Source organism: Tetrahymena thermophila (assembly GCF_000189635.1).
Source record: "Tetrahymena thermophila SB210 genomic scaffold scf_8254659, whole genome shotgun sequence".
NCBI lineage: Eukaryota > Ciliophora > Oligohymenophorea > Hymenostomatida > Tetrahymenidae > Tetrahymena > Tetrahymena thermophila.
The window spans coordinates 951,587-979,037 of NW_002476426.1; the positions used below are offsets into that span (position 1 = coordinate 951,587).

Sequence of the window (27,451 nt, forward strand, 5' to 3'; positions counted from 1 at the left end):
GAATTTTGTTAAGATAAAAAATATTCATCTGTTTTTGATACTTAATTGATATTTAATTTTAAAGATACATCAATATTAATTATCAACATATTAATCATAAATATATTTAGATATATAACCTTTTATTAATTTAATTTTTGAATTATTTTCACTTTATAATAAAGAGAAAAGAAAAACTTTGAAACTCCTTTTTAAAAGATTTAAAACCAGTTTATTTTAATAATACAAAATATATATAAACAACAACTTTGTATTTGCTATTAATAAAGTAAACTATATTGATTAGCCTTTACTATATAAGTTAATAACTCCTTCAAATAGCGTAGCAGTTCTAGTATTAATTCAGTTAATAGCGAATAAATATATTAGCTTAAATACTTTAGATTTTAGCTTATTGATAGCAATAAATATATATTTTAATTAGTTTCTGATAGATGGATAAAAAAAATTTAAAAGCACCTCAATAGCAAGGAGCTTAAGGTTAAAAAGCAGCTCCTTAGGGTTAAGAGCAAGCAGTGGCAAGATAAGGAGTTAAATTTGCAGATCAAAAAAATAGGTAGGGAAATTTACTTCAACCTGCTATTAATGAAGATATTCCTCTTGACATTTCAAATCTTAAGTATAAGAATGCTAATGATACTTAAGAATATTGTCTAGATGTTTTTAATTAAGTAGAAATAAGCTTTAAAAAATATTTGGAAAATGATCCAAAAGTCAAAAGAAAAGATACTGCAAAAGCACTTAAGTCTTTATTGGATATGTTAAAAAAAGTTTTAGCATAATTAAACTTAGGAACGTTTGAAGATAAGGTTAAAAATTACTATCTAACTTATAATGCAACAATTTATGTGATCGATATTTGCTAATTTTTGCGCAAAAGTGTTTATTCGGCACTTTGTGTTGATTATATTGCCTTTTGCATAGTTTCATTAGAAGGCAATATTATTCTTATTAGAGTTAAATATATTGAGTGGAGAGTTAAAATGTATATTGAGCTCGCAAATGTTTATAATGAATGCGGATCTATTTCTGCTGCAAGTAAAACAATTGAACTTGCTCTAAATAAGGTATTAGAATCAAAAGCTTTAGAAGAAAAAGACCCACCTCTTCCTGATTACATGCAAAAACTTTTTACTAATAATTTACGTATCTTAAGATCACTTGATTTAAAATATAAATTACAGGTAATAGAATTTTAAATTGATTACATTATTTGTTGATTTTTATTATTACATTCTTTACGCATAAAATTATTTTAAATAAATTTAAAGATTTTGTAAGGGATTGGTAAATCTTAAATTAAAATTTTTGTTATATTAGAGCCAGACATTAAATGTTGAAGCTTGGAAAAAGAAAGTAGAAGAAGTGTTTGCTGATGATCCTGAAGGCAAATGCATAGCCGTTGTAGAGTCATTAAGGTGTAATAACTCAAAATTTTCAAATACAGTAGAGAGAAAGGGAGCATAGTTTAGCTGGAAAGAAGGAGCACTGTAAGCTAGTTACGATATTTTTAAGTAAGATATTGACTTAGTAGTATTAGCTCTTGAATAGTAGAATAAAAAAATTGAAAGAGAAATAGAGGCCTCTAAAATAAACTTTTCTAATCTGACTCAAGAATAAAAAGTTGAGTTGAAGTAAAAAAATGATGAGTTTAATTCTGGATTAGTCAAAGAAAAAGAATGGAAGAAAGCTTCAGCCAGAATTCCTTTAGAATATCACATTGAGTTGATTCATTATGCTTATGAAGTAATTTAAATTATTCTATATTCATCTTTTATTTATTTACTAAATTTTTGTAGGTTAGAAACGAACAAGTATTTGATGAACTCACCAGAACAGCTTTAGTTAGAACTACTTTTAGAAGGCTTGAAGTGCCATATATTGTTGACATAGATATTATAGCTGATTATGATCCGAATCCAAATATTCCTAATGGTTACGAAAGAATTCCTATAGATATAAATGAAGCATCTTTGAGAATGGAACTAAAGAAATTGCGTAATAAAAATAAAGGAAATAAAGGAGGCGCTTCTTAATAAACTGAAAAAAAAGAAGAAGAAAAGAAAGATGATAAAAAGAAGAATGATAAAGCAAATGCATAGAAGGGAGGATAAGCTACAAATGCAGTTTCAGCTTAATAAAATTAGTAACAATTAAGACTAGCTAGAGGTATCGATGCTACTCCTGAAGAATTAGCAGAGATAAATCATGTTTATGTTTACTTAGTAATAAAAAGAAGTGCTAATCCAGAGGGCGCAATATATGATATGGATATTATAATGTATGATGAATAGGATGAAAGGGGACCATATTAGAAAATTAAAGAAGGATGGAAGGCAATAGCTATTCCTGTTAAGTAATACACAGGTGTTTAAGAAACTACTCACAATATTCCCTATCTACTTATCAAACACAGTGCAGAATCTCTTAAAAATGAAGATGAAAAAATAACTCTTATTAGTGATGTGAGACCACTTTTCGGAAGAAATCCTCTAATTCGCCCAGATGTTGGATTTAATAAAATAGAATGTGACTTACGATAGGTACCTAAAGAATTTATCCGTTCTCCAAATATGGAGTATGTTTACTTAACATTTAAAAAAGAAGATTTCTTCTTTGTTAACGAAAGAGAGTTACTAATAATGGTGAATTTTATGAACCTCGAAAGAACTTTTGGCCGTGATTAAATAAGTAAATTATAAAATTAATTTTGTTATTTTTAATTAATCAAAATTATTATATTTTAGAAACTCTTGAGGATGAAAAGAGAGTTGAGCTTGATCTAGTTTATGATATAAATAAGCTTGAAGAATTAATAAAAACAGTTAAAGATACACTAGTTGGGCCATTAGGGTAGCAATTTTATGTGGAAAGAAAAGACTTTCTTTGCAATTTAGCATTCTATATTTGGAATAAATATATTACAAGTTAATTATATTAAATTGAATTCGTTTACGAATAGCGTTTGTGTGAAGAAATTACTGATAAGATATATGAACAATATAGAGAATTAATTGTAAAGTCAAGACCAGTTTTCACAGAAGCATTAAAAGTATTTAACAAAATTATGCTTAGAAATCCTGAAGCTGATATCTTATGGGTTTCGAAATATAATATTGAACTTACAAGACTATTAGAAGAACAGGAAGAATTTAAGTAGGCTAGTCAGAATTTAAGAGAATGTTTACAGCGTATTGTGGCTTACAGAGATTAGTTTATGGAAAGAGGTGTAGAGAGTTAAAGAGATAAATTCCTTCCTTTTACAATAACTTGCAATAATAGAAAAATCAAGGAAACTATTTAAAAAATGAAAGAAAGCTATGTAGAAACAAAGAATAAGTTAAATGCTTAAATTCGCTATAATAAAAGACTTAAAACAGCTCAAAATGCTGGTAAGAAATTTGTAGATTTAGAAAAGGATGAGTAAAAAGAAGAAGAATACGAAAGTCTTTCTGCTAATTGGTAGTATTTGCAGGATGATAATACTGACTCTCATTATTTTAAGGCTCTCGAAAATTTGTAAGGTTTCTCTGAAACAGAAATGCTTATCAATGCTTTACATGCTGATATTATTATAAATATATTCCGTTGCGAATTAAAGCTTGGTCGTTAACAGTTTAAAGTAGCTACTCAAAAAAGTAAAGATGTGAAGGCAACGCGTTAAGAAAATAAGTACATGACAAAATCTTAAGTAAATTATTACCTTTTAAATTTATAATAAACAATTCTAAATCAAAAAATAGGCTCAAAGAATCAACAATATTCCTTTAAATGAAGATTATGGAAATCTTCCTGATAAAGATAAATTAAAGGCAACTATGATTTAAGGTGATACTACCAAGTAAGTTAAATCAGATTATGTAGAATTAAAGACCGAGCTTTAAAATGCAGGATAACTTGAGCCTCCTAAACCTTAAATGCAAAGCTATGAAGATAATTTGATCAATGAATAAATGGCAAATCCTTATACTCTTTCACTTTTGTATATGATGATTGCCTCAAACAAAATAAAGTAACCTGAGCAATAATACCTTTTATAAAAGGCATTTTCATATATAAAAGATGCTGAATAAATGGAAAGCCTTCACACAGATAATTGCATAAAAGTATTTAAAATTTATTTTATAAAATAAAATTACTTTAATAATTACAAATCAAATTTATTTAGGATTCCATCTATATTTTCTCCACACTACTAGACAATTATCAAACAAACTAAAATTGGTCAAAGTATTTCCCATTCGATCATCTTTACAAATCACTTTACATCTAAAAGTCTAACAAACCTAGAAAGCCAATTTTGATTTGTAGAAACTCAACTTCAATTACTTTCAAACTTCCACCATTCGCTCCTCAGCTAACTGAAATGGAGGCAAACAAAAATCCTAAAAAATTAGATATAAAAAAGATGGCTATTTTTGGCAAAAAATCAGAAAACGGAGTTGATGTTTCTAATGCACAAAGAGACTTGTATAACACTGGCCTCATGCAAGAAATTGGTGCTGTCTTAACAATTAAACATCTTGTTTAAAATGAAAAGTATTGCTTTGCTGTTGAAGCATATGATGCTAATGAAGAAGCTAGTTAAATTGGTGAAACTGGTGAAGATGTTCTTTGTCTACATCCTTTACCAATAAATCTATTGAGTAGTTATCTTGCTAAACATGCCTATCAAATGGGAGATTTTAAGAGGGCAAAAGAAGCAGCCAACCACACTTTTTCATACTTTACTGAAAAATCTGAATTTATTGACAGACATCTAGATTATTAATAAAACAGTCTCTATTTATACAGATTAAAGTAGCAGGCAATTCAAGAAGTTAGTTTCATAGAACTTTAAGCACTGACTGAAACCTTTATTGTAATTTAATTAGCAAAATTTTATTATTATTATTAACAACAATTATCTTAAATAATAATTAGATTAAAGCAAGATGCTTGAAGAGAGATTATTTTGCAGATGGAAGTCAAGGTGGTACTACTATGAAGGATGATAAGTTAATATTAAGCCATCAAAGAAATATTCTTAAAGTTTGTAACTATTTACTCTTAGCTTAAGAAACTTCACTTTGTATTAGAAATTATCCTCTCGCAAAAAGATTAGCTACTGAGTAATACAACTAGATAATTGAACTACTGTAAATGCAAACAAAGACAACTAGTATATTCCATATCTTACTGAAGATTTAAATCCTCATAACTGAAATACCAAGACAATACTGGGACAGAAATTTAAGAATTTTGTCTTCTAAAATTACTTATGAAATCTGTAAGCTTTCTCTATAGTTCAATGAAGTTAATTTAGGAAAAAGAGTACTTTATGCAGAATCGAAATTGTTTAACAGAAAGTGGTATGCATTTAGTAAAATAATTGAAGTAATTGAGGAATCTGAAGTTTAGCAAAAAGATGGCGATGCTGCAAAGAAAGCTGCTGCTGCCAAAAAGGATACTAAAAAGCCTGCTAATAAAAAGGATGATAAAAAAGATGTATAAGACGCTGTAAATCAAGCTGATCAAATTTAAAAACAAAAGACTGTGAAAAAATTGATTCGTGAGCTTTTCGAAACATAAACAACTGTATAGAATTTCCTTGAGGAAGCCTTACTAAGTTTCCCAGAAGATTATGGTGATTATGTGCAAAGATTTATTGATCGCTGGAAAGAAATGATTGAAGGATATTTACCCTTTGTTGAAAATAGTTAAGAAGATAAGGACAGAATGATCTAAAATTTATCTTAGCACTTTGATTACTGGGAATGCTTTAAAGATTTGAAATCTGCTTTTGTTGGTAAAGTACAAGCTAATTTCAAAACTAATCCAAGATATTTAGAAATATGTTGCAAGCTTTTCCGCAGAATGTTAGAGGCAGGTTTTTCAGCAAACTACGTCAGCAATTGTATAGCTTAAGTTACAGTAGATCCTGCAAGTTTATCTGACGCATTTAATTTAGCTAAAGATATAAAAGATCTCAAAATAAAAGCAATTGAAAATAACATAGAATGGTATCCTGCAATTTTAAATTATCTCATAATGGAAAAGTAAACTAATAAATAAGGAGAAGATACAGCTATAGAAATATTTTAACAATATTTCTCAAAACTTGAAGAATTACACTCTTATCTCTACAAAGAAGAGATGCTTGAACTTTATGGAGTTTAATATCAAAACACTAACAATGCTGTTACTCCTATGTAGTCATAGCAAAATATACCTACTAATTAAATATCATATTTTATTTCTCTTCATTAGCGCTTTTAATATTTGAATTTATGGCACTATGAATTTAACTTCTTAAAAGCTTTAACTACATTCATTAAGCATCGCTAATATGACCCAGAGCCTTAAAAGAACGATACCGAACCTAAATTGATAAGTAAGTAGTTTTAAATACAAACTTTTAATTTTATATTTCCCTTAATTATTTTTAGCAATCAATGATTCAAAGGAGATGACAAGAGAGATCTACTACAACGTGTTCTTACTTGATGTCAATAAAATAGAAACTCAAATAACTCAAATTAAAAAGAATCCTCAGTCAGTATAAGAAGATGAAAAGGCTTTTATAAAAAATATGGAATAAGTGTTTGAACATCTTAGCTTAGCAGTCATTCATGCTACAAATGCAAAAGCCTGGCTAAGTGTGCAAAACATAGCAATTTACATATACAATATTCTTGTATCTGAAATGGTTAACCCTTTTATTAGTCAAGGAAATAAAATTTGGATTAATTTATCAATTGTCAGCTATTGTTTAATAGAGCTGCTTTCAAATGTCAAAAAGGAAGGACTTTACTCTTTGAGACATAAATAAACACAGAATTAGAAGGTGCCTCTAGAAACACGTCAATCTATGCGTTATCAAGGACAGGATGGAAAAACTTCTCGCGTTTAATTTGAAGATGAACAAGATTTAAAGGTAAAATACGGAGGAGCAGCCATTCATTAAGTTGATATCAGCAACCCAAATTCATATATTTTACCTAAGTTAGATTAAATAATAAGCTCAAAGGAGTTTTGGTTTGATAATGAAAAGGATTTAAATATTGAAGTTCTAGCTAATGTTGTTGCATTTACTACTCAGGTAACTATTATTTTATTAAACAAACCAAACTAAATTATAAAATATAAAATTAGGTATTAATGGTAGAGTAAAAATGGAATGTTCTCATTGGTATAACTCGCTCTTTTTGCAATGACTCTTAGCATTATTATAGCAAATATATTCTTCCCTTTACAAATTATGCATAAAAGAAAATATATAAAGAAGCTAATTTAAGAACAATAGCAAAGATTAATGAGCTTGCTGAGGAAGAGCGCTTATATAATGAATGGAAAAAAGGACGTCGCAAAACTCGTGCTGCAATGATGACTGGAGAAATCCCACCAGAGTAGATTAAATTCGAAAATACTAAAAAGGAATTAGAAGAATAAATAAAACTTCTGAAGTAAAAAGAAGATTTTATATTAGCTGAAATGAATCTCAGCTCTAATCTCATACAATAAGTTGGAGAAATGAATGAAGCTCTTAAGCTTCTTCAGCAAGTTCGCTTAGATCTTAGAAATTTTGGAAATGAACTTAAGGTATAAAATATTGGAAAATTCATTGAAGATATCTTCCCAAGAGAGGAAGGATATTTCAAGAAAAATATAACAAAGGTACAAAACTCTCAGTTCCAAGAAACATTCTAAAAGATCTTAAAACTTCTTCAATCAAAATCTGAAAAAACTTTTGCTATCACTTTAGCAAAGAAAGAATTTGGTAATTTGAAATTCTCTTAGTCTTAAACTAATCCTACAGGAGATGATATGTGGAAGGAAGCTGTGGATAAAATATTTAATAATTCTTCAAGCTTGAAAGAATATAGATTAAAAGTCCGTGATGAAAGTAAGACTATAGCTCGTCAAATAGGTATAACTGAAATGCTAGTTGGTTCAAATATAATTTGTAATTTAGGCTATATTTTCTATTTCAAGCAATTAAATTAAATGAGAGATGCCACACTTCTTGCAGCTGAAATGGTATTTTCTATTTTCCGCATAAGCTTACCTCATCCTTTGATAGCTGTAGAATATGGTACTTATCGTCTCAGAGAATTATGCTTAAAAGAAAATATTTTTAAAGATCCATGGACTCTTGACCCTGTAGAAACTTTGCTATCAATGGAGAGACTTGCTTGGAATTTGATTGATAATGAAATGAGTTTAAAAGCATTACCTCCTTTGTGTCTTATGGATTACATTGCAACAGACGTTTGCTAGAGTGCCTTTTACTCTGTCAGAGCAAAGATAATGAAATCTATAGCTTTAGCCAACATAGGATATATCAACGAGAGTTACTTTTAGCTTTAAAAAGTTATAAAAGAGAAAGATCTTCCTCTTCGTTGGTTAAAACCCACTGAATACTTGATGAGAGAAAGAGGTAATTAATTTTTAAAATATAAAATAACTTTATAAAAATAATATATTTATAGGAAACAACTGGTTCCCAGAAGGTGAAGGATTCAACAATTCATCTCATCCCTATCAAGAGAAGAACAGAGAAATCATTGAAATACTAGCTGGAAAAGAAAAATCTGAATCAGCACCTCAAAAAGGTGATGCAAAGGGAGATTAAAATGCAAACAAAGGAGATTTAATGCCTAAAAATTTCCACATTAAATATGGGTAATTAAATGTAAATCTTTTCTAGTATGCTAGAGCTAATCTATTGTTTGCCGTAAACGAAAATGAAATCTTTGAAAACTTTGAGCTTAATCAAATTAGAAATGAATACTTAAAGTAAAGCGAAAACTAGCTGAGAAAATTGTTAAAAAAGATATCATTTGAAGAGGAAATCGGTTTAATTGACTGGTAAATTGAGAAATATACTTATTATCTTTAAAATCATAGTGGTTCAGGAAAAGATTAGTAGAGTGAATAAAATGCAGAGAATACACTCAACAAACTTAAATAAGAAAGAAGAGAGCTATTTGCCAAGAGAGAAATAGACAAGAAAGATGAAGTAATAAAAATTTATTTATTTTATTTTTAGAGTATCTAATTCATTAATTTTAAATAATGTTAACTTTCTAGGAAGAGTACTTGAAAAATAAAGAAGAATCTCTTGATTATGTGAATAAGAGAGAAGAAAGACTAACTATGATGTGTAGATCTCGTTTCTTAATACACAAAATTAACTAAGCATAAAATTTGTTTACTCGTTGTTACCATATTCTCAGTTATGGAATTAGCAATCTATTTTAGTACTGCAATGAATATAGATACGTTGAGAGTGGTGAAGAATAAGAAAATTTAGATTTGGATAACATCAAACTTTAAGAAGAGGCTGTTGCTGGTTAACCTGCTAAAGGTAAGATGATTAATAATTTTATTCAAATTAAGTTCATTTAAATTATATTTTAAATAAAGGAGGTAAAAATGCTGCTCCTCCTAAAAAGGAGCCTCCTGCTGAAAAGAAAGACTAGAAGAAGGGTGGAAAACCTGAAAAAGTCGATTTATAACAGGAAGCCAATAAATAACAAGAAGAAAAGAAGAGAAGAGAGGAACTAGAAAAGGAAAGATCTGATATGCTTAAGAAGGCAGAAGAAAGGAAATATAGAAGACATTTAAGTGTTTTCTGGTGGATAAAGTTAAGGACAGAAATGTGCTTGGTCTTATTTAAGCAAAATCGCCTTTAAGATTGTGAAACTCTAATAGAAATAACAAAGAAAGACTGCACATAAGTCAAAGATTACTATTATTATGACTTACTTGAGCAGGTAATTAATTAATCATTTTTATTTATCTGTAAATATGTTTAAACACTTTAAAATAGCTTACTGCAAGACTACTTGTGAAGAAAGGAAAGATTTCTGAAGCAAATAAAAAGTTTGAAGAAACAAAAATTCATTTAGAAAAGAATAGCCTTAATGACACTCCTGAATATGTCATATTTTTAGGTGATTTCGGTGAGCTAGTGTATGAAAGAGGGTTCCACTAAGGTGCATTAAATCTCTTTAAGGAAGCTATGCAAGTGGCTGAAAAGCTTCTTGAAGAAATTAGTTATGATTATTAACTATAAAATGCAAATAAAAAAGCATTTGATGATGGGGTATAAATTTGCACTGAATTGCAGCTCCCTTCTGAAATTGAAGAAGAAATCCTTAAAAAAACAGACAGATTACTACTAAATACAAAAGGTGCAAATGCAGCTGCTGCTAAAAAAGATGTCAAAAAAGGTAAAGAAGATCCTAAAGCTAAAAAAAATGATAAGAAAGGAGCAGTTAAGGTTGAAGAAGTAAAGCCTGATATGAAAGTACATTTTTTATCTAAAAAGTAATTATCTAACTCATTTTTTAAATAATTAATGAATAGGTTGATCCTTTGAATCCCATTCCTCAATACGATTTAATGAAAGAAGTTAAATACACCTATGCAAATTTAGATATTGAAATTTTGAATAACACTAAGCATATATACAATAGCTATATAAAAAATGTAGCACTTTACATGAGAGCTTGTTTGAGATACGTAAACTGCTACTTTACACTTTACACTATTGGTAGTGAATTAGATGAAAATGTGTTAGAAATTCTCAAAAAACTCGAAAAGATCAATGAGTTAAGCATAAACTTTATCATCCCTATTTCCTTCCGTATTGAACTGTAGTATTTGTTTGCACTTTATCACAAATACTCATTCTATAGAGAAATCTACAAGATTTAAGGAGAGTATATTAAGAAGTAATTATATTATTAAATTTTATTTTTTAATTTATTTTATTTATTTATTTATTTTTATAGGTATGTTGAGGGCAAAAAGAGCAGTGACGAAGAAAAGAGAGAAATAGTAAAGAAGTATAGAAAACTCGCCACAAAGAAACCTCATAGAGACATTTGCAGAAATAAGTACTTAGTAGATGTTCCCAATTTCTCTCAGCTCCTAAAAGAATCTTTGATTGGATATTTAGATGAATCTCAGCGTCGTCTTGACTCTGCCCTTTCAATTTTAGGGAGAGGAGAATGTTTATTTTTGGAATTCAATAGATTAAGTGAAGATATTTTCCTTGAAAACTCTGAGATATCATTGTTAAAGAGAGAATACAAACCTAGAATAGGATATAAAGTAAATTAAATATATTATTTAAAATAAAAATGAATTAATAATTTAAAATCAACCAATAAATTATATAGTATTTTGATTTATCAGAAATACAACAGCTATATGAGATTATAAATAAAGATAAACAAGAGAATTTAATTAGCTAAGAAATAGAATCACTTAATAAAAATGACTAAAGCGAATCGCATAAACTAGAATAGGAAGCATTTAAATATTTGAAACACTCAATAAAAGTCTCAGATCTGAAGTTTAAATTAAAAGAATTTTTCACAGAAGAAGCAAAGCAGCCTTTGACTAGTGTTGAAAAACTTCCTTTGGATATTTACTTTGACGTTATTGAAAGCGATTATCTTTACAAAAAAGTAAATTTTTTTTAAATATCTTAAAAGTTTGTAAAAACTCTATTTAAAAAAAGGATTATAATATGGTAGCAAACGAAGGAGTTGTCTTATTTGATGAAACAAAAAAGAAAAGCACTGTGAACACAGTAGATTTATTAATGCAATTAGTTAAGCTTCAAAGAGAGGCTTAGATTTTCACATTCAACAATCCATACATCTAAAACAAAATTTCTAAAGTAGCTAATTTTTCAAATATTTTTTATGTTTAATAATTATTAAAATTTAAAAATCCAGCTTCACAGATTCTTGAAATAGTCTTTCCCTAATTACTTAAGCTAATACATCATTTAAAGCATCGAAACTTACACAATAAATCCAGGTAATATAAGCTTTATAATTTTTCAATTAAGTTATATTTTAAAATTAAATCATAGGAAACATACTTGTTAAAAGTATTTATTATCGCGAAGCATAAGAATACAAATTCCTTTATATCCTTGGCCCTCTTGATAAAACAAAGATTGTAAATGTTGACCAAGAAAGTATAAATAAAATAATTATTAATGAAGAAAAAGATGTTCTTTATGGTTCTGTAAAAATAGATATTTTAATTTAAACAATTAAATAATTTTTTTATTTTTAAAATTAGATTTATATGAGCGAAGTTGAATTAGACAACTTGTTCTAGAGAAGTTTAGATTTAAAGACAAATATGACTGAGTCTGACAAAAAATCTCAAGCAGCAAAAGAAAGAGATTATAAATCACACAAGAAAAACTTTAGAAAATTAATAGAAGATTTTGGATCATATTTCTTCCAAAAAGACGATAGTACCTCAGATTATTCTCATTAGCAGCTTCAAAGGAACGTTTCCTTCAAAGAATCAGAAGGAGAAGAAACAGATTATTTAGGAAAATATGAAGTGCTTGTTCCCGAACTTACTCATGATAGCATAAAGATATTTATTGATTTATTTAATTTTATTGGATTAGATTGCTAAAATTAAAATGTGCTTGGAATATTTAGATATTTCCATCATTAAAAATACTAATGAAGAAATAAATTTTCAAATAAATAATAATTAAATTATAAATATTTAATAATTAATAATAAATTGTCAATTAATTTTAATCTTATCTGTCTAAAATTGAATATAAATTACTCTTTCAAAATAATTTAAAGATAAAAAATTACTTTATTTTTATTTACAGTTTCAAACTTTTTTATGTTTTTACAAATAAAAAAAATAACTCATCAACAATCTTATTAAAACTATTTAATAAACTAATAATCTTATTTTTTTAATTAACATTTAACATTATACTTACTTTTTGTGAAATCTGATAGTATTAATTTAATTTGTATGTATAATTATATTTATTTTACTTAGTTTAATATTTAATGTTGATCAAATATTAATATCTAATGATAGTATTTGTTGTAGTTAATTTTTAAATTCGAAATTAGAGAAATCTATCTTATTAGTAGTAACATCTGATTATAATCATTTGATTGATTAATTAAAAGTAGATTAAATAAATAGTACAACAATTAAAACAAAAATCAAGATAATGGATACATAAAGCTCTGTTGAGTATGATTATTTTAGACATGAGTAATTATTTTTATTGATATTGTAGGATTTGATAAAAATTTATTCTTCGACCTTGTTTTTATCTGTTCTATTCTTTAAAAAATTTCAAAATTATTTTCTTAAATTTATCATTTTAATTAGCGTTGTAGATGTTAAAGGAATGGGTAAAAAGATAGTCAAAAAAAACATTTTCAATACAGAATCTCCTATTATGAATTTAAGATTTGATCCCGAAGACACAATGATTGCTGCTGGTAATTTTGCAAATCTTACATATAATTATTATCAATTTAGTTTTATTATTGCGTTTTATAAATTATTGTCAAGTTTTTTAATGAAAAAATATATTTTTGTTAAATAAAATAGTTTGTGGAGATGGATCTCTAAAAATATTTCACTTGCATTCAGGTAAATAATTTTAGAGTCTTTTCATCATTTTATTTTTCACAATTTGTTAAAGATTAGCTTAAGGTAAAAGTAAAAACAGGAAAACCAAATATGAATGTGCCAGCTACTTGTTTAAGGTAGAATAAAATTTTATTAAATAAAATCAAAGTTTATTTTTATATAAAATATAGATGGAGACCAACAGCTTTTTCGGCCTCTACTAAGAATGTAATAGTGACAGGAGGAGCTGATGGGTAGTTAGTACACTGGCATGTAACCACAGGTATCTATCACTTATTTTTTTTATTTATTTTTAATGTAACCATAAAAAATATATAAATAAATTTAGGAAAGGAACTCAATAGGATAGAAGAAAAAGGAAATCAAATTAACTCTATAGATTACAACAAAGATGGAAGTCGCTTTATAACTTCTGGAAGTGATAATAAAGTAAAATTAAATTAAAAAATTATTATTTCAATTTATTATCAAATTAGATTAGATTATATGATGAAAATGAAAAATCTTTAGTATCAGAGTACAAAGGTTCAGAATGGCAAGATCCAGGACACAATAACAGAATTTTTTCATTAAAATTTTTACCAGATGATCCTAATTTATTCATAAGTGGAGGTTGGGATACGAATGTACATATATGGGATATAAGACAAGGGAAATCAGTAGGAGGATTTATAGGACCCAAAATAGGAGGTAGATATTTAAAATAAATTAAAAGTTAACAATTCTGCAATAAAAATATAGGTGATTCATTAGATTATCAAAATGGACATATTTTAACAGGTGCAAATAGATCTAGAGATTAATTACAAATATGGGATTTTAAGTAAAGAACTTTAATTAGAACAGTTGATTGGAATTATGGTAAAAAAGAAGACACTGGAGCTTTTGTTTATGGTTGTCAATTCAGCAAATGCAATTCAGATAGCATTATTGCTGGTTCATTTGGTTTAAATGAAGTTAGGCTCTTTGACTAAAATAAAGATTATCAACCTTATGGATACGTAACAGGATTTAAAAAGGGAATATATTCTGTTGATTTTGGTAATTTCTCTAACAAATTCGCATTTGGTGGTGAAGATGGAGGAATATTTGTAATGTCTGTTACAGCAGCTTGAAAAGGAATAAATAAAAAATTAAATTTTTATGTAAATATCACATTTTTGTATTTAAAAGTTTAAATAGAATTACCATCCATAATTATTAAATGCAAATTTTTAATTTATAAACAATAAAATTTTTAAAAAGATTTATTTAGATTTGAAAATTTAATCTGTTTTTAAAAAATAAATAAAATAAATATGTTTAATAACAAACAAATATTATCTTTATAGTTAAAGAAATTGAAATTTGTATTGAATATAGTCCTTAGTTTATTAAGAAAATCAATTGGCTAACTAGATGCTTAAAGTTGATTTTACTATAAAATTTGATAAATAGGAGGGATATGAAATTTCTTAATTTGAAGTGTTAAGAAGAGCTTTAAACTCAAATTTGTTAAAAAATAAATAATTAAGTTAAACATATTTGATAAATTAAATTTGTGTCTTAAAAAGATACAAAAACTAAAAGCAACCAACAATCTTTTCTGAAAATATTTAGCATTTTCTTTCAAGCAAAGAGCCAGTAAACTTAAGAATAATTAGTAAAAAGTAATAAAGATTTAAATATAAATAGACGCCATTTAATAAGCTAAGAAGAATTTGAAATTGATTAAAAAGCACCATATTTATGACTCATTCTCAAATTTTAAAAGACAAAAGTATTAGTAATGGAATCTAATACTTGTGGAATATCATTGAATAGATTTCATAAGATCCTGTTTCTGAGAAATCAAGAGATTTTTTAACTGATTTACCTAACATATTGTACATTATTTTAGGAGCCGAAAACAAAAAGGGATGGCTAACTCAGTCTTTTGAAGATTTAAACAATCCTTCACGTTTTTCAACAGGTAATTAACTAAAAAAGCATATAAAAATTTCTAAATATTTAGACAGAGCATCTAATTATGGATAACTAAATATATTTTAAAGAATAATTGAGCCATTTTGAATTAAAATATTATTTATTAATAGTAAATTCAGAGGAAAATATGAGATAACTTATTCTTCTGCTTAGCCCTCCTATTATTAGCTAACAACTTGAAAATTGTTATTATAAAGAGAATATTTACACACTCTTATTTGAAAAAGAATTAGTTGAAGGTTAAAAATTCTAGCTCTTATCAAATGTACTCCCTGATCACATAACTGAATTAAGAAAAAATTGTGTAAGTTTTTAAAAATAATAGTTAGAAATACTTATTTTGAACTAAATCACATAGCTAATTTTATTTTTAATATAACCAAAAAAAAAAATTATACTGAGAATTTATGCAAATAAAATATCTTTATCAATTAAAGTAGAATCACTCTCTTTTTTTTATTGTCTATTATTGCTTTTCATAGAATTAAATCATTATAATATTTAAAAATATTTAGCTATTATTTTAAAATATTCTAGGTTTGGAAACATCCAAGTTTGACTAGATTTTAAAACCTCTTCTCCAGCGAAGTTTCCCATATAACAGATTAGTTTATTGTAATCAATCCAGGTGACTGGTTTTTGTTTGCTTTAGCATTTAATTTAAAGAACTTCCGCCCATCTTCTAATCTCAAAAATGTAAGATAAATACAAGATAATCACACTGATCCTTACAGCATTGAGTTCATGCAAAATCCTTTCTTACTGCTTACTCGTAGATATCTTGAATATTTTGATTTCCTCTCTCTATCCCAAATGCAAGAGCATAAAGATAAAAAAGTTCTTTTCAAAAAGTTTTGCTTTATTTTAGAAGAGCATTTACTAGTTGAGCAAATATTCAACATTCATCCATAAAACATAGAAATTCTACTTCATTATTCTATTTTAGATGGATTGCAAAACAGGGAAGTTAGATAAAACTTACCAACTAGGAAAAAATCACTAAACCCTATCGAAAACGAGCAAACAACTCTTTCTAACGAATCTAAATTAATGGGAAATATGTATGATAGTTAGATAAATGGTGGTTCTAAACTAAGCACTGGTTAAGGATCTTAAATACATTAGTAACAGCATAATTTAGCAAATTTATCTGGACAAGCTAATTAACAGCAATCTTTGATGCAATCTGCTAACGATGTTGTTGACAATTTTAGCGGATACAGCAAAAATAATATTTTGTAGCATTATATGCAAATATCTAATATAAAAGAATTTTACACTAAAAAGAGCAAGGATTCATTTACTGTTTATTCTAATTATATTTTCCAAGCTCTTCTTATTTTACTTCATTTTAAGAGACGTCACTTTAAGTTGCTCACACTTTAGTCAATCTACTCAAATGCAACAAATAGTAATATTAGAGGTAATTCCTCTCTATATGGTAATTATTACTCAAACTAAGGCAGCTTGCGTAATTCTTAATCTAATTTTAACTAATCTAGCAGAGTGTCACAAAGTACAATTTCTAATTTTTAGTCTCCATACATTGGTGCCCCTGCCAATTCTTTTATGGGATATGGAAATAATCAATACTCTAAATCTTCTTAACAATATTTTAGCAGATTGCGTTAATAATATTAAAAATATCAAGAATTCAACAATATGGAAATTACTGCTGACTAATTCTAACTTGAATATTTCCGTGATCATGGAGAAGACAATATGCTAACACTTTTCTTTAAAAAGATTAGTTATTTCCTATCAATTGGTTTGGATGACTGGTTGAAGGATGTTACTAAATAATCCAAAGACACTCTTTATGACCAAGGTAGACTCCTTGCCAGTTTAATTGGTCACCACAAATACTTTGAAAAAGAAGCTTGTGAAAATAATTTGTTTTATTACCTTAATTAAATTGATTAATAGCTATTTAATTAAGCAAATCTGAGAAATTTATCTAACTCAACTAACTATTCAAATTAGAATACTAACCAAAATCTCAACTCAAACTCAACTGGATAAAATGGCTCTGCAATAAAAAGTTAGTACAAAGAAGAGCCTGTTGACATCCCATCAAGACCATTCTTAACTCAATACTGTCTAAATGATTAAGAGTTCGAAAGGTTATTACCAAGTCTTTATACTTAGGAGAATTCTCGCTACTCTTATGGAAGCTATACTTAACAATAAATGATTCGTACTAGTTTTAGAGAGTAAATAGGATATTTTACCGAAGAATTATCCTAAGTTAGATTCAAAATTTTAGTAACTTCATGCACACTTCTTTTGAATAAATTCATCACAGCTTTTTCAGTGATGAAAGATTTATCATTAAGCGACTTTTTAATGTTGTCTCTACTTATAGACACAGTCTTTAAAAAAAGATATATGGATGAGAGATCCCTTAACACAAGTATGAGCTACGATTATAAAGGATAAAACAAAGACGAAGATTTAATTACTAGATTAAACTGCCTTGATATTGTTACAATAAAACATGCAAATGAATTTTTCTTGCTTAGAGAAAATGATGAAGATATCTATAGAGTATTCATCACCCCAGAATCTATTGAATGTGTCCGTAAAATAAACAACTAAATAGAACAATACCTTAATAAAAAAAGCAACTAAAAAAATTAACAATAACAGCCAAGAAATGAAATAGAAGATATAGAATTTCTTCCATAATACGAAATAGATCCTTTCGTTATATAAACTTATCTCAAGAACAAATTAAATTTCGTTTTAAAGAGATCTAATTAAAATGGAGGATCTTCATTTTATAATTCTATGAAAGACCCTTAAGGAAATGATAAAGACGGAAGAAAAGGAAAATTATTTGAAATTGAAAATAGAAGAGCTTCATATAATTTCTAAACTTGGAAAGCACCTCTAGCTTCATTTGAAAGCAAATTTTTATATTACATTTTCTTGTAAATTTCTTTCTTTATTGACTATGCTAAAAATGGTTTCTAGCCTGTTAACCCAATTGCTAAATATCCTTAAACTAATTTAAGAAGATTTGCCAATATTTACACTACGGTATCCTACTTACTACTATTTGTTTTCTTGATATTTATTTTTAAATGGTTGTTCTCCTCATCAGCTCCTACTAGTAATTACAATCAAAATTATAGTAAAAGGAATTATTAGGGAGATACTACAAAAGGTAAATATAAATGGGATCTAGAATGAGTTATATAATAATTAGTAATTTCAATTTATTATTTAGTACATATTATCTCTGTGTTATAATTTAAATGAAACAATTTATAAAACTTTGTTAAATTTCTCTACTAAAAATAATTTTCTTTAATATAAAATTTAAATCTTTTAAATGATTGCTATTTTTTACTATATTTTAATTATAATTGTTAATTTTTAGGCAATTCAAACACTAAAAGAAGGGTATTTTTTATCAAAAACTTAAATCATAAATTAATTTTAGTTTATACTTTTTTAAATTCAATTTATTAATAAAGAGTGGAAATTTTTGATAAATAACCTCTCCTTAACTTACTTTTAGAGTTTTAAAATAAATATTATAACATAAAAGTTTCTTAATGATTTATTTTTAGATAATTATTTGTTTTATATTTTAGAAATTTAATTAAAAATTGAATAAAATTTTAACGAAATTTTGATTGTTTTACTTTTATATACTTTATATGTAATATATAATATATTTTATATTTTTGTATTAATTAGTCATAATAATTAATTTCATTCTTCAATTTTTGGTCTAATTTCAGTGCAATTTGGCCAATCACATCTACAATAATCACCACAAATATTTCCAAAAAAGCAATCAGGAGCACAACGGCCTTATAGATTGTTATTTTTATTAGATAGTTTTTCTTAAACAGACAATGTAGGGACAAATTAATGAGCCAGAGATTGGAGTATCTCACCATACTAGTTTACACAGCAACATTTTCCAGGAGTGTTGCAGCATTGCATACTATTTGGACAACAGCAAAAATCTCCTTAATTACAGGTGCATTTCGAAGATTTCACTATTTGAAGTAAAATAAATGTTATTAATAAGGATAAAATAACTTTTTTTAGCATTTCAGTTCTAGTGTTTATTAATAGTTTTTATATTTTATTGAATTATTTATTTTATAGTATATCCAGTCTTCTATTTAAAGTTAGCAGTTATTTATAGGAGAATATTAACTGAATTTTTATAATATAATATAAATAAAGATAATATATAAATTGACTTAATTAACTATGACGTAATCTAATTTAAAATATAATGTAGGAAAACATACTTTAAATTTTTATCATTTAAACCTCATTTGATATAAAATAAAAACTTCCAATTTTATAAAAAGATTTAACATTTTTTTCATCCCTAAATTTTTAGTAGATTTTCAAATCTTCAACATTTCATGTCCTCAATTTTTTCATCGAGATACACTATATATTAAATTGAAATTAAAATAATTTTGTATATTAATAACAATGAAAATTAAAATGCTGTTTTAACAAAAATTTATATGAGAAAATATAGAGTGATTATTTGATTAATAATTGTTACAATTTAGTTTTTAAAAAGAGTGGTTTAGCATCAATCATTTACTATTTAAATTTTTTTATAATTGTATTTGATTGGTAGTATTTTTTTTATCAAGTATATGTTAAATCATTATCTTGCAGCAAATACCAACAAGATACATCTAATATATTTTTGAAGATTTGACCTTAAATTTTGTCATAGTATAAATTATCAAATATTTTTGCTTTTTTAAAATTTAGCCTAAAATATAATGGCTATTTTGAATTACTTTAAAAATAAATTAAGTCAGATCAGATCATATTTAAAAATAGAGTTTAAATATTCTAAATAATTTTTTTTATTAATTACAATTAAAATTAAAAGGCTGTTAACAAAAATTTATATAGAGATCAAAAAAAGAGATTATTTGGTTAATTGTTGCAAAATTGGTTTTAAAAAAGAGTGGTTTATCATTAATCATTTATTATTTAAATTATACTTCCAATAAATACAAACAAGATACATCTAATATATATTTTGGAAGATTTGTCCTTAAATTTTGTGATAGAATAAATTATCAAATATTTTTGATTTTTTAAAATTTAGCCTAAAACATAATGGCTATTTTGGATTACTTTAAATATAATTTAAGTCAGATCAGATTAAAAAATAGAGTTAATAATTCTAAATTAATTTCTGGTGAAAATGTAACACATTTAGAAAATTATGTTATTGCAAAATATTCTTTAACTATTTGACATAATAAAAATGATATTTTCTAAATAAATCCAAAAATTTTTATTTATTAGCTATAAATGAAGAATAAATACTTTTATGCAAAACAAATATTTGTTTTTTTAATATTAAAGGTTGAATTTATAAAATATTAAAAATGAGTTTTTTAAAAATTATTTCGATTGAAGTCATAAAGAATGAATCTTTAACTCTTTTTTCATTAAGAATTAATTAGAATATTTAATTTTATTATAAAAATAAACAATTTTGCTGAATTAATTAACAAATTAAAAATAAAAAAAATCTAATCTGCTTAATAATCCAATTTTTTTGAAAATTATCCCATCTGCTTACAGAAATAAATTTTCTTATTATTTAAAACTATTATGAAGAGAAGATCATAAATTTTGATCCAAAATTTAAGATATTCTAATTTCAGTAGCTGTTTAATAAAACAAAATTCTAAATTTTCTTATATCAATAACTCTTCTTTCAATGAGGAGAGAATAATTTATGTTCTTTGAATTTATAAATACTTTTGAAAATGTACTCAAATAATAATAAAATATCATTCTAAAATTGAAATAACAATAAAAAATTTAAAAATATAAAAGATTTATTCAAAATTGTTGATGAATCAAAATAAGCGTACAATAATATGACCTTTATTATCAAAAACTGTCTTGGGTAACTCTTCAAAAAAAAAATATTTAATTGATTAAATTTTTAACATATAAAAGTGTTTTTGATGATTAAAGACATTATTTTTAAAAGTTTTTTTACAACTTTGTTGAAATATTATGCTTTTTTATATGATAAAAATTTTTTAAGATGAATATCATCAATTATTTCTAAAAATTAAATCAATCAAATTTTCATTAAATTTTATAATGTAACTCTTAATTTTTAAGCCTTAAAATCTAAAGATGATTTAGAATATTTTTTATAATTTTATTAGAATATTTTTTAAAATTTTGTTTATCTTTTATATTAATTAAAAACAATAAATAAAATTAGTTTAAGAGGATTGGATATTTTTTAAGAATAATTATTACTAAAAACTTAATCCAAACAAACCTAAATGAGAGAATTTGTTTATTAATAATATTTTAAATCAGCTTACTTGTATTTTGGATTATAAAATTAATGATATTAACTGTTTTAGATTTTCTAATTTTGACTTATTTTTAGTATGAATAAAGTTTATAAACAAAGTGAATTTAAGTAAAAGTTTTAATTAAAAATGAGACATGAATAAAATTAAAGTTTGTTTCAAATGTAATTTATTTATATAAATTATTTTTAAAATTTTAAATAGAAAACTTTGTCTTAGACATTTATTAATGAAAGAAGATTCTTATAAATCTCTATGCACAGCTTGCTTTTGTAATTTTCTAGATTATTAAATATTATTTTAAAAGGTAAAAATTATATATAGAATAAAAGGCTGCTTATTACTTATGTTGTAGATGTATCTTTTGCAAAGAATGTATATAGAGATGGAAAGATAGTTATAAAACAATTGAAAATTCAGCAGATGTCATTTGTGGATTTTGCAATAAATAAACTGACCCTAAAATAAACAGCTTTTAGGATATGAAATAAGCATAATCATTTGCTTTTTTATTTGCAGATCCTGAGACTCTATTTGAAAGACAAATTGAAATAATCAAAGTAATATTTTTCATGTAAAATAAATGGCTAAACTTTTTCATAAAAAAGTTCTAGAGAAAACAAAGTTTGAAGTATATTTAATACTTACAGGACCAGTTAAATATAAACAAATAAGAGCTTTCCTTGATTTATGAAAGCTTTCCTGAGATAAAAAATGAAATATCAGTGAGGAGAATGAGCAACACTTTAAATAATGAAGATGATATCAGAAAAATTTCTAGGAGTTGTGTAAACTTTAAACAAGTTAATGAAAATATACAAAATGATTCATTTTAGTAAAATTAATTGTAAAACCAAGTTAGAGAGTCTAATAAAATAAATTAATTTCAAGTAAATCCTTAATATAATTAGTAGTATAATTTATAATAAAATTTACCCTACCAGAAAGACTATTAAACAAACGAACCTTAACAATAATAATAATATTAATAGTAGAAGTAGCTCATGATAAATAAATAAAATAACCAAATAAATAAAAATAATCTGAACACAATAGGGTATTAAAATAAACCAATTATGTAATAGAGGAACGAGTATGTGACTCCTATTCAAAACAACATTAGTAATTTCAATATTAATAATAAGATTAGTAATCTGAATAATTCAGGTGGGTTGTCATATTAAGATTACATGCAAAAATAACAAAATTTAATTAACTACAATCAAATAGTCCAAGGAAATTCAATTTAAAGAAAAGATTCATAATAAAGAAACACTTTTAATTAAATAACTTAACAATATTAGTTTTAAAAAGAAATTGAAGATTCAAGCAATCCTTACATTAATCATTAACAAGGAAAACAAAATGATTTTACTTAAGTAAGAAACAAGATGCAGCCATCTAAAGAAAACATGAATTTAGTTTTGAATTAAGCTTACACATCTTATAATTAAAATTAAAAACCTTAATTAAGCTATCAGCAAAAATATATTGACTAATACAATCCAAAATTAAGCAAATGATTATAAGAAAAAAGAGAACAAAATTTTATTATTGATAATAATTTTAAAAATAAGTAATTAAATACTTGAAAGAAAAGCTATTTACATTAAATACAAGAAATACAGTCATATAAAGCTTTTTTAAAAATATGTTATTAATTATTTATTAATTAATTATATACATATTTAAAATATATAGAATGGATTGATTACGAGTAAATAATTATTAATTAATTAGTAGTAGTTTATTAGTTAGATTAGTTAAGTAACTCAATTATTTTAAATGCTTATTTTGTTAATTTACATAAAATCTCATCTAAAAAATGTATCGTAATTTTATACTAATATCCTAATTAAAGGTTGACATTCTAAAAATTGTATGTGAGCAGCTCTACCTATTAGAGTATCTATATTTCTATTTTTTAATTTTTTATTTTATAAAATTTGAAGTTGTTTGTTTATATTTACTTTTCTTATATGTGGAAGTGGACATCTAATCTATGTAGAGAGTTAGTTGAAAGCTAACTCAGTATATTTTATGTCATTTCGTTGTACAGTTTTCCTTTTCTTTAAATTTAGAAGTAGAAAAAAGTTTAAATTTATTTTTTAAAAGGCTTTTAATTAAATAAATACGCATCTTTCATAGCTTCTTTAGTCATTTCTATTCTTGCTGAGTCAAATGGAGCATAACTGTCTTAGTAACTAGAAACTAAGCACACATTTTTAAACCAACCCAAACCCTTTGCTTTAGAAAGTCTATATAAGAATGTATTTTCTATGTCTTTACTATCAGCCATAGTGAGTTGTTGGAGACTTGTACTTTTTTTCCATCTTTTCAATATCCAAATACCTGCTTCAATAATCTTATTAGGATTATACATGAATCCTAAATGAGGGGAAGATAAACTCATGAAAGTATACATTTTTTCTGAATATTCTTCAAGCATAGGTAAAGCAGATCTAATAATTACACCTCCTAAACTGAAACCAATTAAACTAATTCTGTGATATAAATATAATAAGTATTAATTAACTCCATAAGTTTTGATATAGTTTGTTTTTTTACCTTCCCAAGTTCTCACCTGAGCAATTATCTGCTATAAAGGTTTGAATTTCATTAGCAAGATTTTTACCCATTTCATCAATATCTCCCTCTGTATTGTCTTCATTGTAAACTGAACAAAGGAACATTGCCTCAGGATGCATATAATTTAAGTAATTTTTAAGCATTTTCATGTCATAGGCATTTCCTTAGAAACCATGGACTAAGACAAATAAATGGATACCTTTATAATAAATGTTTTCGCTTTCTCCATTTAATTCATACTCAATCTTTTTAAAATTTAAACATATTATTTAAAAATAAATAAATAACTAAATCATTTTAAAATATTTATCATTACTATATTTTCTTCATTCTTTTCCTTTACATCCTTGACAATAAGTTCTTCAAATATGATTGGATTATGTTCAGTTTTAAAGATAGAATAAATTGGCTCTACTTTCTATAATTAATTTTTCAAAATATTTATTGAATAAAATATGAATTTAAAAGTTTTTAAGATTATTTTTTACATTTAAAAATTTAGACTCTAAAATGGGAAGGGTAGGCCTCATTTTGTAGGCAACTTTTTCATTTTATTCTACTTTGCTTTGCTCGTGGATTTTTTTGAAATCTTAATTGTTAATTTTTTGTTTTACTATAAATATTTAAAGTCTGTCTTTAATTTTTTATTAATATTCAAACTTTAGTAAAGCAAGACAGTACAAGGGAGATATTTTATAGAGATCTAGATACTTGTGCCATAGCTAAAACAATTAACCACTTATAAGATTTGCTTCATTTAGTATTGAATGAGTTATTGTTTCAGGATCTCTTGACTTAAATCTTTCTTAGAGGACTGTATTGAAATCTTTATTTTAATTTTATTTACCATTTTGATTGTTACTTTAGCTATATTCTCTAACATTTTCGTTTGTGACATACTCAGGAGTTATTAGCTTGCTTGGGGGTTGCTTTTTATTTTTAACATATTTCTAACAACAAGATTTTAATAAAATTGTTTTACTAAGTATTTCTTAAATGTCTTTTTCTGTTTATCAAGAATACATCTACTATTCATCTTATTGTAATGATTATACAATTTGCTATAAGTTTTTTTCAAAGATTCGACGAAAGTATTGTACATGCCTTCATAATCAATATCTGTAAATTTATAAAGTTTGTTTTTCGAATTTGAAAAATTATAATTTTTAATTTACTTCCTAACTGTTTTTATGTTGATTCATAAATAGATATAGTTTTAGATGCTGATTAATTTTTTTAGATATCCATGAGTGCAAGTCTTTCTTCTGGTTTGTATTTAGCAAACTCCGATATTTATATGGGGATGACTCTAAAGCGGTAATCTAGATAAAATAGAAATTAAATATAATTTTTATAAACTACATAGTAACGTAAATTAATTTTACCTAACCTGATACTGTGAAATATAACGTTCGCAACACAAAAGTTTGCTTCTTCAAAGAGAAGGGGTACAAATTCATGGATACCTTCAGTTACATCGTTTAATTTGTATTTTATAGTAGAAAGGGATTTGCTCTCATTAAAAAGGCAACATTCTTCTTTGCTTTTATTTGAATTTGTTGTGTTATTTGTGTTGTTATCTTTATTTTCATTCTTATTTGAATCTTTTTATCCATCCTTGCCTCCTTACCCAGAAGTATTCTTATTATTTGAGTTATTCATGCAATCGAAAAACATAAGTTCAACTTCCATATACATTTCAGGGTTTTCTCCTTATTTTCCAGCATCGAATTCAATACGAAAATGGCAAAAGTCATTTAACTCTACCTCTTCCTCGCAAAATTTGATAAAGAAGGATTTTGAATAAAAAGAACTTGTTTAATCTATAATTCCTGCTGGCCTAAACAGTTAAGAGTCATTGAATTTTTATCCTTTTGGTTGTTAAAAGTCATTCGAATAAGGCTTGTAATTTTCTGTAATATTGTATGGATGTGCATAAATTTTTTGCTAATAAAAAAATAAAATGAGATTTATCGAATTATATCAAAACTCCAATTTAAAAGCGATGAGAACTATATAAGTTATGTTTATCACTATTAATTATTGGTTAACTCATAAGTTACTTATTAGAATTATTTGAATAAGAAAGATTGAAATAAATCAAATTACATCTTTTCCCTTCAATTGGTAGATGGTAAATTTCAAGAAATATAAACCTTAATAAAAAAGATCTATATTTCTAAAGTTCTAGACATGCACTACTAAATCAACTATTGATCTTACTGACATTCTATGCTAATTTTGTTTGGCTAAAATTTGTAAATTATAATTCTACTATTTAAAGTTTATAAAATTGATGTTATTTAGTTTTAAGGAGAGATAACTATTAATTAATTTTTTTTAATTTTTTGTAAATCAATTTTTAACTATTTAAGATTAATTTGAAAATATTCATTATTACTTTTAATTTTTTCTTTAAAAGTGAATGAATGTATTAATGAATTAATTAATTGAAGCAAAAAACTAATTATAAACAAAAAAATACTTAAAGTTTATATTAACTGCAAATTTTAGTTTTAATATATTCATTTGATTCACTTCTAATATACTTTTTTATTTTCATTGGTATTTACTGATCAAATATGCATAAATGCAATCTTTTATTTTTAAATATTTAAAAAAAATAAGCTTTTTTAAAACTCAATCATTTCAGCTTCCAAAAATCAAATGTAATATTTTTAGCAGTCTTTTAAAATGAATGCTTTTGTCTAATAATCATTTAAACTATTCTTTTTTTTATCTTTCAAACTATTTTTTAATTTAAAATATTCAAATAATAAGTAAATTATTTTAAATTTTATCAAACTTAACTTTTTAAAGCTAAAATCCATTATTATTTCAAATTTATTTAAAGATGATTTGTAACATGAATGCTTTTTAAATAAGCCCAGCTTAATTTATTTTAAAATATTTATTCGGATAAAATGAAATCTACCAAGTCAAAAAATTTAGAGGTATCTTATTTATTTAACTAATTTTTTTAATAATTTAAAGTATATTTTAAATATAATTTAAATCTAATAAGTATAAAGTAATATATAGATTTAGTTAATTATAGATATGCATACGCTCTTATGTTATTAATAAATATTCAATATGAT

General features: G+C 25.2%; 6 protein-coding genes across 6 annotated transcripts; 4 read left to right on the plus strand and 2 right to left on the minus strand. All coding sequences in view use genetic code 6, as the record gives it.

Annotated features, from left to right (window-relative positions):
• Positions 1-434: 434 nt before the first annotated feature.
• Positions 435-12,495, plus strand: TTHERM_00049190 (hypothetical protein; the record flags this gene model as incomplete). The annotated part of the gene is made up of 20 exons (XM_001014814.2): positions 435-1,184; positions 1,321-1,746; positions 1,800-2,691; positions 2,748-3,691; positions 3,744-4,106; positions 4,169-4,861; positions 4,924-6,373; positions 6,429-7,081; positions 7,135-8,419; positions 8,472-9,001; positions 9,073-9,349; positions 9,409-9,758; positions 9,815-10,294; positions 10,354-10,721; positions 10,782-11,103; positions 11,172-11,462; positions 11,516-11,677; positions 11,736-11,820; positions 11,876-12,033; positions 12,091-12,495. 20 exons carry the CDS (start codon positions 435-437, stop codon positions 12,493-12,495), a joined length of 10,884 nt encoding a protein of 3,627 aa, XP_001014814.2.
• Positions 12,496-13,012: 517 nt separating this feature from the next.
• Positions 13,013-14,558, plus strand: TTHERM_00049200 (WD40 domain protein; the record flags this gene model as incomplete). Its single annotated transcript, XM_001014815.3, has 8 exons — positions 13,013-13,056; positions 13,177-13,289; positions 13,402-13,443; positions 13,496-13,559; positions 13,614-13,705; positions 13,772-13,872; positions 13,920-14,133; positions 14,185-14,558. The coding sequence occupies 8 exons, from the start codon at positions 13,013-13,015 to the stop codon at positions 14,556-14,558; spliced, it is 1,044 nt and encodes a 347-aa protein (XP_001014815.2).
• Positions 14,559-15,171: 613 nt separating this feature from the next.
• TTHERM_00049209 (transmembrane protein, putative) lies at positions 15,172-18,603 on the plus strand (the record flags this gene model as incomplete). Its single annotated transcript, XM_001471277.1, has 3 exons — positions 15,172-15,394; positions 15,519-15,712; positions 15,946-18,603. The coding sequence occupies 3 exons, from the start codon at positions 15,172-15,174 to the stop codon at positions 18,601-18,603; spliced, it is 3,075 nt and encodes a 1,024-aa protein (XP_001471327.1).
• A 528-nt stretch (positions 18,604-19,131) lies between these two features.
• On the minus strand, positions 19,132-19,581 carry TTHERM_00049210 (hypothetical protein; the record flags this gene model as incomplete). The annotated part of the gene is made up of 1 exon (XM_001014816.3): positions 19,132-19,581. The coding sequence occupies exon 1, from the start codon at positions 19,477-19,479 to the stop codon at positions 19,132-19,134; it is 348 nt and encodes a 115-aa protein (XP_001014816.1). The 5' UTR covers positions 19,480-19,581.
• A 1,709-nt stretch (positions 19,582-21,290) lies between these two features.
• Positions 21,291-23,284, plus strand: TTHERM_00049220 (hypothetical protein; the record flags this gene model as incomplete). Its single annotated transcript, XM_001014817.4, has 4 exons — positions 21,291-21,334; positions 21,966-22,033; positions 22,086-22,321; positions 22,370-23,284. Exons 1-4 carry the CDS (start codon positions 21,306-21,308, stop codon positions 23,282-23,284), a joined length of 1,248 nt encoding a protein of 415 aa, XP_001014817.4. The 5' UTR covers positions 21,291-21,305.
• A 291-nt stretch (positions 23,285-23,575) lies between these two features.
• TTHERM_00049230 (serine esterase, putative) lies at positions 23,576-26,579 on the minus strand (the record flags this gene model as incomplete). The annotated part of the gene is made up of 10 exons (XM_001014818.2): positions 23,576-23,678; positions 23,732-23,830; positions 23,897-24,265; positions 24,330-24,595; positions 24,667-24,768; positions 24,839-25,279; positions 25,333-25,469; positions 25,526-25,672; positions 25,736-26,297; positions 26,460-26,579. 10 exons carry the CDS (start codon positions 26,577-26,579, stop codon positions 23,576-23,578), a joined length of 2,346 nt encoding a protein of 781 aa, XP_001014818.2.
• Positions 26,580-27,451: the final 872 nt, after the last annotated feature.